The sequence below is a fragment of the Odocoileus virginianus genome, chromosome 21 (genome assembly GCF_023699985.2).
Source record: "Odocoileus virginianus isolate 20LAN1187 ecotype Illinois chromosome 21, Ovbor_1.2, whole genome shotgun sequence".
Classification (NCBI taxonomy): domain Eukaryota; kingdom Metazoa; phylum Chordata; class Mammalia; order Artiodactyla; family Cervidae; genus Odocoileus; species Odocoileus virginianus.
Genome location: NC_069694.1, coordinates 8,131,141 through 8,145,734, shown reverse-complemented (window position 1 = coordinate 8,145,734; position 14,594 = coordinate 8,131,141). Strand labels below are relative to the sequence as shown.

General features: G+C 45.5%; 1 protein-coding gene across 3 annotated transcripts in view; it reads left to right on the top strand.

Annotated features, from left to right (window-relative positions):
- Positions 1–232: 232 nt before the first annotated feature.
- KLF3 (KLF transcription factor 3) overlaps positions 233–14,594 on the top strand; it is a 35,144-nt gene continuing 20,782 nt past the window's right edge. Inside the window, exons 1-3 of one of the 3 annotated variants that reach the window (XM_070452040.1) lie at positions 233–318; positions 9,473–9,531; positions 14,221–14,316. In XM_070452040.1, the coding sequence (XP_070308141.1) occupies positions 14,260–14,316 (57 nt within the window). In that variant the 5' untranslated portion in view covers positions 233–318; positions 9,473–9,531; positions 14,221–14,259. Of the gene's footprint in view, positions 319–9,327; positions 9,532–14,220; positions 14,317–14,594 lie in introns of those variants that run through there. The other 2 variants (XM_020916419.2, XM_020916423.2) reach the window with 2 other exon arrangements.

Here is a 14,594-nt window from a genome sequence, read left to right as displayed (position 1 = left end):
AGCCTCTACTTACCCCGCCAGCCCTGGGAGGCTCGCAGAGCGAGCGGCGCCGGCGTCATGTGACTGCCCGGAGTTGGTGCCAGGAGCCAGAGGGGAGCCAGGAGCGGAGCCGCGCGGAGCCCGGGCCCGAGCCGGAGCGCAGCGCGAGCGCCCGCCGAGCCGAGCCGCGCCCGCCGCACGCGCGCCTGTCCCCGTCCCTGTCCCCTGCGGCCGCCGCCCGTCCTGGAGCGGTGACACCACTGCATCCGCGCGGTTCCAGGCAGCCCGGATCCGGGCCTTCATTTCTCGCCTGCAGCGCTCAGCACCGCGCCTCGAAAAGTAAGTCCCCTCTCTCTCACCTTTCCTTCTCGCCCCGACTCCCGCTGCCCCCCTTTTCGGCTAGTCCGGCTTCCTTTTTTTTCCCCCCCCGGGGTGAGTGGGGGGGACCTGCGGTGAATGGGCTGGGGGTGCAGCGCGGAGGTGGGGGCGCCCCCGGGCTTGGGAAAGTGCAACAGCTCCTCGCAGCCGGGGGCGGGGGTGGGAAGAGGAGGCGAGGGGGAGGGGGCCCCCGGGTTCAGCGGTGGAAAGTGTGGGATTGGGGAGAACCGCCGTGCAGATCTGCGGGAGCGACGAGCGAGGCCAGCGGCGCCCGCCGCGGCCCGGGATAGGGCGCGGGCGGGGGCTCACCTGTGTGGTCCCCCGACCGCCTCCCGCCTGCCCGCTCGCGATTCCCTCCAAAGCCCCAGAAATCTCAGTGTTCTCCGCGTGTGGCAGCGTTGTTTGGAGAAAGGTAGCGCCGAGGCCGCGCGCTCCTGCTCCTCCCCCTCCTCGGCCCCCACCCCCCCCCGCGCCCTCCCCCTCCCCGCCCCCAGCCTGCGCCCCCTGCCGCCCCCCTTCGCGGACCGGGCGCGCTGCCGCTCACCCGTCGCCGGAGCAAACTTGGAGCAGCTGGCGGGCCCTCTGGGAAGAAACTTGGGGCGATCGGGAGTGGAGGGAGCATCCCATTCTCGGTCCTGGAGTCCAGGAGCTGGCCAGGGCGTCTGGATCCCTGAGGGCAGGGGGAAAAGCTGGCCGACTTTGGAGAGTCGTCCTCGGGTGCAAGGAGAGAACCTGCCGCAGTGTCTGGAGGAAGGATTGCAGCGTGGCTGGAGGCGGAGGACGCCTTCGGCGCCTGCCTGCAGTGTTAGGGACCCGAGCCGGGAGGGGACCGAGGGAGGGATCTCTGGACCTGGACGCCTGGGACCTGCCTTTGAGATGGCAGACAATACCTGGAATTGTCATAGCTACTTCTTTGGCAGCTAAAAGCGAGAACAGTATTCTACTTTAAATTTTACTGCAAAACTAGATGAAGACCGTGTGAATGGGACTTTTTTCCCTAAGCCAGGTTAAAGGGAAATTAGTAATGGCTCACCTTCTTGTATTTCACTAAAATAAACATTGTACACTGAATTTGTTTTTTACTAACTCAGAATGTATTTTTCGATAGGTCATCCAAGACATTTGAAACATTGATTATATTCTCATAAGAGTCTGGTCTATAGAGAAAAGTATGAAGTGGTATTCTGACTTCATTTAGATTTAGTGTCTAATTATTAAACACAATCAAGAAGGTATAAGGCAGTTGTTCATCATAGGTTATTTCACAGAACAGTTTTGTGCTGTCCTTTTCTGAGTTCTTTGTATGTATGAATTTGAGGAGCATTTTTTTTAAAAGAGAAATTCATCCGGATGATAATCTGCATAACCCAAGAGAAGACTTGCTTTTAGGAGAAAAACAATTTTATGACACTAACATCTTGAAAATTTTGTGAGTTAGTATTTTTTAAAGAGTGGATGTGTTTCTTCCATGGCTTGAAACATGGGGTATGGAAATTGACTTTATTCTGTTCACAGAAACCTTAAATGGGATGTTTGATTAATTTCGTTCAGCTCCCTAAAGAAGCTGATATCTCAATTTCTACAGTCAGTGGGGTTTGCTGCAGAACTGTTAGAAAAAAGCAGCCTAATATACCATGGGTGAGGTCAATGAAAATAGACTACAAGAAGCATTCTGCCTGCCTGAAGGAAAATGCAAGTATGAAAATCCTAACGTGAGAATAACAAAACTTAACTGCTTAGACCACAGAACCTTGTCAGATGTAAAGGCAACATAGCTTTGGAGAAAGCTATTGTTTTTTTCACTGCAAAGTTTCTAAATTAAAACCCAACCTTCTGGTTGCTATGGACACAGTGATGCCTTTTTTTTTTTTTGCCTTTTTTTCTTTTTACCTGTAGTTATATCTACACACAGATTCTTAAATCTCTGCTAATGGGAACCTAAACAGTACTGGCTAACAAAATAAAGAGAAATAATGGGGAAAGGACTAGTAATGGATTTTGCTACCTTACAAATACCTAAAGGAAACTAGACATTTTAGAACATCTTATAAAAATCAATACTCTATTCTACAGATTGTATAACAATTTTTCAGTTGGATTAAATGAAATATCGGGAACAGAATTGCATTATCAAAAGGTGGATTTCTGTAGATGTGTGTACGTGTAGAACAGATGTGCAGCGGTGTGCAAATATCTTTGCAACTCTGCAGTTTAAAAAGACTGAAATTTTGGGATTACTCTAGACGTCTCCACACTCTGTCTTGGGGTTTAGTTCTGTGGCTCAGGAACACTTAAAATTGGTCCCATTTCGGTTATGTGGGATGACCCCCGTGTCATCTGAATTCTCAGCTGCGGTGCCCTCTCTTCCTCCTGATGCTCTGAGACTGTGCAGTATGCATTACCCCAACCCAGGATTTGACTGTAGCTAGAGACCAGCCATTGGGATGGGGGCGAAAGAGACAGAAGAAATCGGTAGGGAAGCTGGTGTTAATTAGGAAGGTGGCTTCTGCTTGAATATGATAAAATCACATGTTCACTTATGATGTTTACTGTATGTGGAAGCTCCTGTTTGTAAATAGGGCAGGTCTCCTGCACAAAGCTGGTGTTATTATTCACACCCATAGAACAAACACCTCCACCCCCCTGTTGTTGTCTTAAAAAACTCCAGCTGCTCATGAATCTAGGGTCAGGGAGGGCCGGCTAAATGTTTCTCTGTGCTTTCTCTCCAGCGCAGCCTGCAGAGCTGTTTCCTGTTCTTTGTTTCAAGGCTGGGGTTTGCGTCATACATTCCAAGTGGCATATGTGTGCTCTTTCCTGTTTCAGGCTGTTTTCTGGTAGATCAGTAGCCCAGACTAGGCCACGGTCCCTGCCCTTAAACTCCCGGTCCCCACCCAGGGAGTTATCATGTCTCCACACACTTAGGATTGCTTAAGATGCCTGTGTTATGTCATAATGACAAAAGACAGCTAACCTTTTTACGTACACCCTTTGCTCCAATGTGTTTATATGGGTGAATAAGTACTTTTACGTGTTTTTTTTTAGTTTATCAGTTCGATTTCAAGAAATATGTGTGTGTGTGTGTGTTAGCTGTAAATCTAAAGGAGGTTGTTTTGTTTGTTTTTCCTTCTTGTTTTGAGTATTGATACGCATTTTGCCCCGGAGCTGTCAATTTTGGATGGGGTTACACCTTACAGTTCAGAAGGTCTAGCAGGATCTGAAGGATGTGGCTCATATTGCGTTTATTACCGGACACTAGGCATTGGAGGCTTCACTGAACGGAGAACTCAAGCAGTCTTGGACTGCTTGTACTGACTTTAAAGAAGTCTTGCTTATGTTTTAAGGGAGACATCATGTATTGAAACAAATTGTAAGATGTATTAAGAGCCCTACAGGATTATTTCTTTTTAAGGACAAAGATTTTACTGTATCCTACATCCGATTTCCAAACTGTTTTAAGAATAAAAAGCTCAAAGAAAAGGAGAAATGCAATAAGTTCATTTAATGATAGTTTGGAAATGTTTAACCTAATATTTTGAAAACAGAAGGAGAATGCTCTTTGTTTTTGTTTTACAACAGCAACTTTCTCATAATCTCCACCCCACCCCCCCTTTTTTTTTCTTTGGTATATTCTGTCAGTTGTGAGTAAGCAGATTTCTGTGTTAACTATTTAAAACCTGCTTTAACAAACTATTTTTCTCTTGGTTCCCCAGAAACAAAGTTTGCATAGAATGGTTGGAAAAGAAAAGTTTTTTGGCAGATTTCTCCCTTAAACTTCTTACATGGGGATTTTCTCTAAAATCTAGAGGAATTATCTACAGTGTTCTCTAATGGAGTTAATGGAAAAAGTTTCTGAGGCAGCACATCAGGCCTTATTCTTTCCCCAGATTGGTGATCATCATCATCATCATCATCATAATGTTTTGGTTTTAGCACCTCAACCCATCACATTTTTTCTTGATGGATAAAAAGGAAAATACACAGTATGATATTAAGAAAGCTGCTAGGGTCAAATAGTAGGATATTGATAACCTTCCATGAAAAAAAAAGACGGCAGTTTGGAAAATTTCAATGAGATTTTTCCTTTCTTCTTTGGAGGAAGCAGACTCGCGATATTAAGTTGCTTGTAGGACAGGAGATCTTTAAACTGAATTCACAAGTAACCCAAATTGAAGTAAGATTTTATTTTAGCTCCAAAGTTGTTAACAATCCAACTAGATTTGGTAGATGGAGTCTTTATTTGGCTTACTCTCAAGTCATTCTTTCCTCCCTATTTATGGGGAGAGGGAGGTGGTTAATAGAGATGATTAGAAACTAATATTATTTTATCAGTATTCTGCAAGCTTTTAAATGTAAGCTAAACAATTAGGGAAAATTGTACCAATCTGATAGTTGTTATAATCACTAAAAAAAAGTGGTGGGGTGGAGGTGGACGGTCTACATAGAGAAGGTAGTCTCTAAGCCATGTAAATCATCTCCCTCCATCCCCTTCTTTAGATATTTGCCTTCTTCATGTGTGCAAATCAACATTTTTGCTATAGATGAACAGCTGTCTTAAGGTGGCATTTCTTACTCTATTTTCACACCTGGTTGTGTTTAAGAAAAATAAATAAAAGCAACCTCACCCTTTAAATACCAGGAATTACATTATTTTGAAAATTGGGTTTCTTTCTGAAGTGCTTCAGTTGGTGCTAACTTTAAAAAAGAAAATCCCTAGAGTTATAAAACAATTAATATCTGTTAGTACTCCAGCCAGAATTCATGTTGGAGTGAGTTGGAAGGGAAGGATTGTGGTAACTTCCAGCATTCTCATTTTCAAGCCTGATCTGTCCCCTTATTAGAGCCGGTTTCTCATCTGAAACAGTAATGCCCGCGCTGGAGACAGGAAACCAGACGGCAGTCTGCCCTGATAAGGGAGGGCATTGTCTAAGGGAGGGACCTTGCTTCCCCCTCAACTCTCCTTCCTGGAAATTTAGTAGCAATAAAAGAGATACAATACTACAAACACAGTTTCTCAACCCGAACTAAACTGTTTTCTCCCAAAGCAAAAACTGGCTCTGCTTTCTCTGCATTGTCACCATAGTTCAATGGCACATTAGAAAAAACTATTAGTATATTTTGTGTCTGTTGGTCAGAGTATTTAATAAATAGTAAGGTCCTTTCTGTAGCAAAGCAGGTTCCTAGAGCGATTGGAAACTCATTCCATTGTGTTGGCATGTCGAATACATTACCATTTCCCCATCTCATTATTAAGGGGAGCCAGAGACCAACTGGAGTCACTTACTTGGCCCTTCAGCTTCTGTGTAACCCTGGGTCTCGCTGTTACCCTCTCCTGGGAAGGGGTTGCTCCCTTGAGACACAGCCCCCTTTCAGGAGGACCAGCTTAACCTGGGACATGTCCCAAGATGGTGGCCAATCTCTGGAAGGCCTGGGGCTTTCCAGGGATGGCCTGGAGCTAGTCTCAGCCCAAATCAGTGGAGTTTGGCCAAATCTAGACAGAAGAGATCCAGCGGACACAGGTCAGTGCCTTCTACCCAGGAGAGCCACCAGTGGTCCCTGGGGGGTTTCCTCTTTTGGCCCATAAGCTCTAGTTGTTCTCTGAGTCTGATGGCTGAAATCCCCTCCTGTATCTGTTCTTGCACTATACGCCCTGGCCCCTTACAAAGCTTTGCGCCCCAGAACCGCTTTCATTAGTAAGTTCAAGTTCCTATTCCAGTTCTCCAAGCAAGGGTGTTTTGTCTCCCAAGCGACGGTTTTCACATTTACTTTGTGTTTCAGAAGATGATTTTCAGGCTAGTTCCACTGGCCCCTGGGCAGATTCTCCTTGTGTGACACCTGATGTACAGTCACTCTCAGGCCCTTGCCCTTCATTTTATCCTAGCATGTGAGAAAGGTAGTTTGACATCTATTCATGTATTCATCCCACAAGTATTTATTGAGCACCTACTCATTAAAGCTAATCTCAGATTGCGTGCAGTCATTATTCTCAGTTATGCCACAAGGATGGAGTAGGTCCCAAGTGATCTAACCTGAAAAGTCATTTTGAAATCATAATTGCCAGCCGGAAGCTCCCCATGGCACTGCCTCCCATGGACCAGCGTGGCAGCACCCACATCCCGCTCCCCGCCGACCCTGGGGGAATGCCCACGTATATAAGATGGTTTGACTTCAAAGCGGGCCCTGCAGCGCAGAGTGGGGCGGAGGAACAGAGAGAGTCCTGGGTCTGCAGCCGACAGACTTCTGTTCTTGGCTGCAGCCCCCACCAGCTCGGCGAATTTGGGCGAGTCATTTCACCTCTGTTCCTTCATTTCCTCATTTCTAAAATGGGGATGAGGGCCTGACCCTTCCACCTTTGTACAGTTATTATGAGGATTTCCGTATTTACTTGGGTGAAGCTGCCAGTTTTTTCTGAGCCGTTTTATGGACCAATTGCAGGTGCATTGGCCAGGAAGAATAGTTTGCCTAAATCGGGGCCTTCAGACTGTGTCTTTTGATGTTGCATCCAAGCCTGCACTCAGGGGGGGAGGCAGCAGGGGCCAGCGGGCAGGAGTTGAGGTCACCCCTGCCATAAATCCACTGCCCCTGGTTCCGGATCCACAGTGGACGGACCTGCCTGCAGAACCCTCCCTTCCACTCTAGCTGTGGGGCGTGCCCTGTTGCGGGAGGCAGTGGAAGTGAGAGCCAAGTCACCACCAGCCTTGAAATCAGACTGCTTTGGGTTTGCGTCCCAGCTCTCCACCTTTAACAGCTGTGTGACCTCGGGCAGATTACTTTACCTCTCTGTTTCCGCGGTAAAAACATCGTAGGCATGAAACGACACAGTCCTTGTAAAGAATGGGACCTGGAGAGTGCCAGTTATGAAGGTGGTGATAATCAGTAGGAAACCTGTTAACATGACTGAGCTCCTGGCTTTCCTTGGTCCATAGAAGTAGCATTAAAACAAAATGAACCTAATGTTTGTTAGCCCACATATGCACACACGCTCACGCACACACATTCTTTTCTCTCTCACTGTCCTCCACCCCACCCCACCCCCGCCCTTAATTTAGGTTTTAAAATAGAGACCCTGACACTGGGCTTGTTTAGAAGAGCTCTCTGGGTGAGTAATAAAAAACAAAGGGTTAAGGTTAAGAGCAATAGGTTTTTTGAGGAAGTTTCCTGTAATAGGTTTCCTTTAGATTAGGCCCCCTCGCCCCCTCACTCCTGTTACTTTTTTAAGGGAGATTTTCAAGTGCATTTGAAGAGAAAGGGAAGTGATGGAGACTCCTATTAGCTCAGGGCCTTTACATCCACTCCTTATGCCCAGCAGACCTTGACTTAGGGGTGTGCCTGATGTCCTCTGGGGAGCTGGAAGGGAACCCCTCTAAGGAGCTGTGAAGTAATGCAGGCCCGGTGGTGGTCTTGGACAGCCTATTAGGGGGTAGAAAGGCCCACCTATCTAGGTAAGAGGAGGCGGCCTCAGATGGGCCCAGGAGCTGCGCTGAGCTGGGAGGGCCTCGAGCTGGTCTTTGAAGAATTAGAAGGATTTAGATAAGCCGGAAGGGGATGGGCATTCCACTCTGGTTGCCCAGCATCAGGGCCAAAAATGAACAAAGGCTTTGGGGAAGGGGGTGCGGGTGGAGGGGGAGGCAGGGCAGTCAGCGTGGAGGGCTCCTGGGGGAGCAGGGGGCAGCTGGTAGAAAGGGGGCGCTGGGCATGGGGCTTGAACCTGCTCTGCAAGCCCTAGGGGTGTCCCTGGAGGAAGGTCTGGGAGTTGGGGAAAGACTCGCCAGAAGCGGGCTTTGTGACACATGGGTGGCGAGTGGCGGGGTGGGGGGGCGGGTGGGGGGGGGGAATAGTCAGAATGGCTTGGAGGGTCCGAGGGGCAAGCATAGACCAATGGACGGGAGTCCCGGTAACTCAGTCTTGAGGTGTGAGAGCCTGGCCACGGCAGTCGTAGAAATAGAAAAGCTGGTGAGGAAAGCTTGAAAGATGACCTGTAGGATTCTGAGGCGAGGGGCCAGAAGATAAGGCAGATGTGGGGCGCAGCCTTCTGGGGACAAGGAGGAGGGTTGGGGTTTGGGACACGTTGAATTCCACAGCAGTGGTGCAGAGCGCTTTTGTTTGTTAGCTTCTGAAGGGAGAGGTCCGCAACAGCTCACGTTTCCACACCCAGAGGCTCTGTGAAGCTGGTGGTGAGCATCCTCAGGAGCTGGGGAAGCAGTGCCACCACTTCCTGGCTGTTTGCAAGGTTCCAGCCGTCGCTGCTCAGGCCGGCATTTCCAGGAACTGGCAGCTGGCTGAAGCCAACTGGTCCCTCCCAGCCTCCACTCCGAGGGTGGGGCCCCAAGGGTGGAGGCCCCTCGGGGCGGGGTGGGGTGGGTCTCCAACGATAGGGCACCCGCCTGGAGAGGCCGTGGCCTCGCACAGCCCTTCTGGATTTGATTATATAACACATCGCAGGAGAAAACAGGGCCAAGGCAGGCAGCGTCAGCCATGTACATAGCAGGATTACACATTAGGGGTGCTTTTCAACCGAGTTGGGGTCGCTGGCCTTTAAAAAAATGAAAACTGTCGGCCTGGGGAGGAGAACCGAGTGCATAACCTTAGTAGGGAAAATGACTAGTGTTCGCTGAAATTGCTTTAAGAAAGATGTGGCAGGCCACTCACTGGGTGGCACTGAACTTGAGAGTTCACCTAAAGGGTATGGGTTTGCGCCTCCCCGCCTCCACCCTGCTCTGCTGGGCCCTCTGCAACAGTGGGGGGACTTCACTTGGTTCTTACCTTTGCACCTGTCCTTATTTACATGCAAAATCAATTGCTTCACTTGGTCTTTCCGAAGTACAGGGTGTGGGCAGAATCTTATCTGAAGCCATGTCCTGTTTGGACAAGTTGGACGCCTTGGCAACTCTCCATAGGGTGGAGCAGATGGGTGGAGGCAGGAAAGTAAAATTGGGTGGCTTGTTAGCCCAGAGAGGAGAGAGGGCGGATTGTTTGCTCATGGATCATTATATTTAATCTGAAACTAAATAATTAACTTCTTTCCCATTTACAAAACATTTTGATGCAAACTAACTAATTTATGAGGGGCAAAGATTTAGAAGTGTTCCACGGGATTTTTTTCCTTTCACACCAACAGTACAAGACTGAGGTAGGAGAAAAATCATCGAGTGACATGAAAGCAAGACGCCTTTCCAGGTAGGTGCCAGCATTCAGCTGTTCTGGAAGGAGGCTCCGACTTAGAAATGTCTACTTCCCTCTGTTGCCCGGCCCCTTGGATTTCTGGCCAGAGCAGCTGCCATTAAATACACAACTCCTTGGAGCTCTTTAAAGAGTTTGCATACAAAAGTAAAGAAAGAAAAGTTTCTTTGGAGAGGAAGTTTGGGGATGTTACCTGTCCGCCCTGGTCCTCCTCCTGACCAAGAATCTCTCTCACATATATCCACACACACTTACACTCACCCACACACCATTTTTTTGTGTGTGTCTTTATTTTTTCCCTGAAGTTCCTTATGGGAGTGAGAGGTGAGAGGAGGCAGCGTGCTTCCTCCTTTAAAGCCCAGAGGCTGGGGTGGGTTGAAAGGGGGACTTTCAGGTGGCATGCCGGTTTCACCATCCTCTTTTTCTCCTTACCCATGGCTGAGGTTGGCTCGGAAACAAAAGATGAGCTTTGAAGGAGGCAGGTAGTCTGGAAGCTTAGGGTCAGGCTGGGCTGGAGGAGAAGAATTCAGGGTCCCTTTGAGTGCATTAGACAGGAGAGGAGAAGGGAGAATGTCGGAGCAAATCCTGATAGATCGCCAAGAAGTTTCTTTCAGATACATTCTCTCTCCAGAACCGCCCCCCCATACCCTGCCCCACACCTCCCTCTCTTTCCCTTTCTTCCCCAACCCCCCCCCCCATTCTTCTAAGGAAGGGGCAGTTATTTCAAAGGTGGTTTCTGTAATAAAATGTGCCATAGCTTCAAGACAAGCTGTTTTCAAAGGAGGCTGGCAGCATAACCTCTGAGATTAAGGCCTGTGTGTGTTTCTAAGCCCTGCGGCTCATCTGTACCCTCATGAAGCAGGGGTCGAGCAGGCCTCGTGGAGGGCTGGAAAGGACTGTGTGAGGGAACTAGATTGCTTGTGAAACTTCATGTAAGTGATTCTCCAAAGCTGCTTCAAACATAAACACGCGGTTGTGCATCTTGACAAAAATCTGAGCCTTCTTATGACAGCTGAAAAGTCAGAAGTATAAGTAGAGTGTGAAGGAAAATCTGTTTCTTCCTTTTGAAGGAAAATTATTCTCAATTGGCCCTTCCCAGTAAAATAACAGTTGGGGAAGAAGACGTTTGTTCCGTGATGGAAAATTATTTTCGCGATGGTGATGTTCCTATATTTTTGCTTTTAGGCACTTTGATAACTTAGACTTTTTTTTTTTTTTAAACCTGTTTCTCCTGTTTTTTTCCCTCTTGTAAATGCAGTGTTGTTATCCTGGGATTACTAGTTTAGAATGTATGTCTCCTGAGCTAGTTTAACACAACTAAGATGTAAACCTGTTAATGTTTGGGAACTAGTTGTAAGAAAAACAGAACCACTTTGGGGGGCCTTCTAATCTCTGGGATAAGAATTCCTGAGCCCTGGTTAAAATCCCCTAGATTTAAAAGACCCTGACTTTGGGAAACTCAATTTACTGAATACTTGTTTTAGCGCGCCACCTAATGGTCATACTTGGAACTGCTGTCAGAGTTATTAGTAATAGATTTTCTATAGCATTTTAAGTTTACTTTCAGTAGCCCCAGAGCTCAGAGTTGCCCGTGCATAACAAAAGCCACTAAGTTTAGAGACCCCACTTCTTCCAGCGCTGAATTATATGGAAGGCCCTTGAGTGACACTGAGTCACTCTTTTCTTATTCTAGATCAGAACCCAAAGATAAGGTCAGTGCTGGCGACAAAAGTGGTCCATTCGAGAAACAGTGGGTACAGAGTCCAGACTTGTGCAAATAAATAAGCAAAAGTCTTATCTGCATTAATGTGTTTGAATCTCTTCCTAAGTTTGATGTCTTCTAGCTTAGCTTCCCTGTTACTTTTATTAGAAGTTTCAATTATAGAATTAATACATTTAAAAATAGGCACACAGGTATGTATAAATCTGCCCCCACCTCTCCCAAGAATTCCTTGTTAAAGGTTAGGGTGTGTCTTTTTTTTTTTTTTTTTTTTTACATGTCCTTGTTTCATAGCCTTTGACTATCACTGAAAGTATAATCAGTCATTTTAGAAACTGCAAGATTGAGAGCAAAGTACTATTAAACATGTGAGTGGACAGTGAGTGCGGTTCTGTTCACAGTGACATTTGAATTTTGCACAGACCTTTTATTGCCAAGTGATGCTTTATTTAGTTAGGAGTTTTAAAATGAGGTATTCTAAATTCTGTAATATCATTACTTGTTTATTAGCTGAAATCCTTGTGAATGAGAAGTATCCCTTCAACAGTGATTGAGTTACTCTTCGAGGTACAGTTCTGAATAAACGACCCTTACAATTATTTTTTAATAAAAATGAATCCAGTTTTGTTAGGAGGGATGCTTTATGCTAGATGAATTTTCCTCTTAAGATTACAAGTGTTTCAAAGCACTAATTTCCTTAAATTTAGATAAAACATAAAAACTAACAAAGTAATTTCACCAGTGTCTTAAAATGACACAAACTATAGCAAGTTAATGTGTCAGTCATTTCTAAATGGGTTCAGTAGTTACTGCTGTAGACATTTGAAAAAGTCAAATGTACTGTACATTGAAGGGCTTTATGAGCTAAATGATGAAGTTAGGATTTAAACCAAAATGAGCTCCAGACCCCATCATCTTTAATTCCACTGTGCTGCTTCTACTGGTAGTAAAGGATTCCAGGTAAGGCAAGGCAAGAGATGATAGGAAACTATTGGGATGGTGCGATTTTCAAGTGACAAGGTCCTGTATGAGATCTCAGATAGGATGAAAGCAGCCATTACTTTTTAAACTGAATTTAGTCAGTTTTTTAAGGGTGTGTGTGTTGGGGAGGGGGTAGTGTTGACCACTAAGGCTAAATATTCTAGAAAAGAAGCAAGTACTTGACATTGTTCCAGAGATCAGAATCAACAAATTTAGTGCTGTGTACATAGTATTATAGATTCAAAAATTGTGTGCATATTCAGATAAACAACTTGCAGGGCAAAAAGAGTTTTTCTTTTTTTTGGATTTTATTATTTTTAACCTCATTTAATTTCCCCAAAACCTTGAAGGTAAATCTTTTAGGAAGTAGACAAAAGAGGTGACCTCTGCATTTTGCGTGTAAAAAACGGCCTCCCCCCATCTGCTTCCCCACTGCGAGGGTCAAGTACTGATCTGCTTGAGTTTCAAGATCAGAACTCTTCCACTACACTCCTGAGAATATGAGTGCTTCTATTTAGAAGGATTTGCAGCAAGATACTCTCTAGTGGAGTGGATGAATCTGTAAGAGTAAATTAAATCTAAAAAGCTTGGGGGAGGATGACCAGCCATGGGTCGAGGCTGCTGAATCATCTGACCTCATTGATATAAGCATGCGATCTTACATCTTTTGTGTATGGTCCGCTCTGGGGCCCTGGGCAGCAATTCTTAGCACCATATCCATCTGTACAGCTGCTAGGCTGGGAACTGGTTAATAATAGATCCCAAGACACAAAAGGGGTTTTCATCCTTCATTATGAAATCATCCATTTTTCACTGGCTATGGGGTTTGTTCTTACTGGGATACAGAAGAGGGTGGTAGCACCATTGATTTGAGCAGCCTGGTTTCAAATTGTGTTCTCAGATTATAATACGTCCTGTGATGTAGGAAAATATAATTTTGAAGTCAGGGCCTTATGTGGAGTTAATGATGATATTCACGTGTTGTCATGAGACCCAGGACAGTGTTTCTTCAGCACAGCAGTGAAGCACAAGAACTACACAATATTACTTTTATAATTGTGCACGAAGATATCTTAGTTTAACCCATAGAGCGTGGACACCACTAACGACAGGATTGCTATCAGGGAGGTGGGGATGGGGAGTTTAAATACTGAAATACAGGAAGTAATCTAAACAGGAGTTTTTACACCTTTTTCAGGTGGAGCTCAATCTAGAACTTCACCTTCCCACCCAAACAAAAGTGACATACAAAGACCTCACTTTTAACCAAAGTGCTGAACATTTAAACCAAATTTGGATAAGAAGGGCCTGAGGCAAGTTGTCCATCCTCGTTGGGGAACAGATCCCACCAGTTGTTCAGCACGGTCACAAAAAAAAAAAAAAAAATCTGATTGGTTCACACGTTGACACGCTGAACTTGATGGTGTGAAAACAGACGTACTGGAAAGGAAACGTTTTCCCAATAATTGTTACGTGAAATTATGGGTACTGTATAGTATGCATATTACGATCCATTTAAAAAGAGTTTGGAGGGATAAAAACAAAGATAGTCGTGATAACTGTTTCTAGGTTGTCTTTTTGCCTGCCTTATTTTTCCCTGATTTTTCTTTTATGACATAAGATGGAAAGGAAAGTTTTTTTTTTTTTTCAACATTCATATATAATGTGAACTTCTGTTGAGCTGCACAGTAATCTTATTAAACAAGCTTGGCCGCTCAAGAGGGCTGTACCTATTGTTCCAGAAACATCAGGGTTTATGTTTTTGAGTTAGAAATGCCAGTTGGCTCTCCTCTGGTTATGACCATGGAGTCTGGTCTTAATTATACCAAATGGCATTTTCATAGGTAAGGAAAACAAATTCCAGCCATTCTGGGGGCAAGGGAGAGGAAAGACCAGAGAAGTGGGGTGAGGAATTTTTTTTTTTTCAACAGTTTATATTGAAAGTAACCTCAGGATTTAGACAGACACCTTGTTTTGTTTTCCAGGCTAAACACCAGAGCACCCTAGAAAGCATAACTAAAAGAATGCTCATGTTTGACCCAGTTCCTGTCAAGCAAGAGGCCATGGACCCTGTCTCGGTGGTAAGTTTTCCAAAACTAAACACCTCTTGTTTATTCCAAGTGGTAATAACTTTACTGTGTGTTGTGTTATTCCTTAAAAGTACTCCTTACCCGATAGGCATTTGATAGGCAAACTTGTAAACAGGATCCATGTTTTCTTAAACGCTATGCCCCAGTCCCCCACCACCCTCAGGATGTCATCAGCACAGAACTTGAACCACAGGTACATCTGCTCACAACAGAAATAGTTTCTCAGAAACCCCTTAGTTGTCAGTTTTTTAGTCTGAGCTCTCAAGATT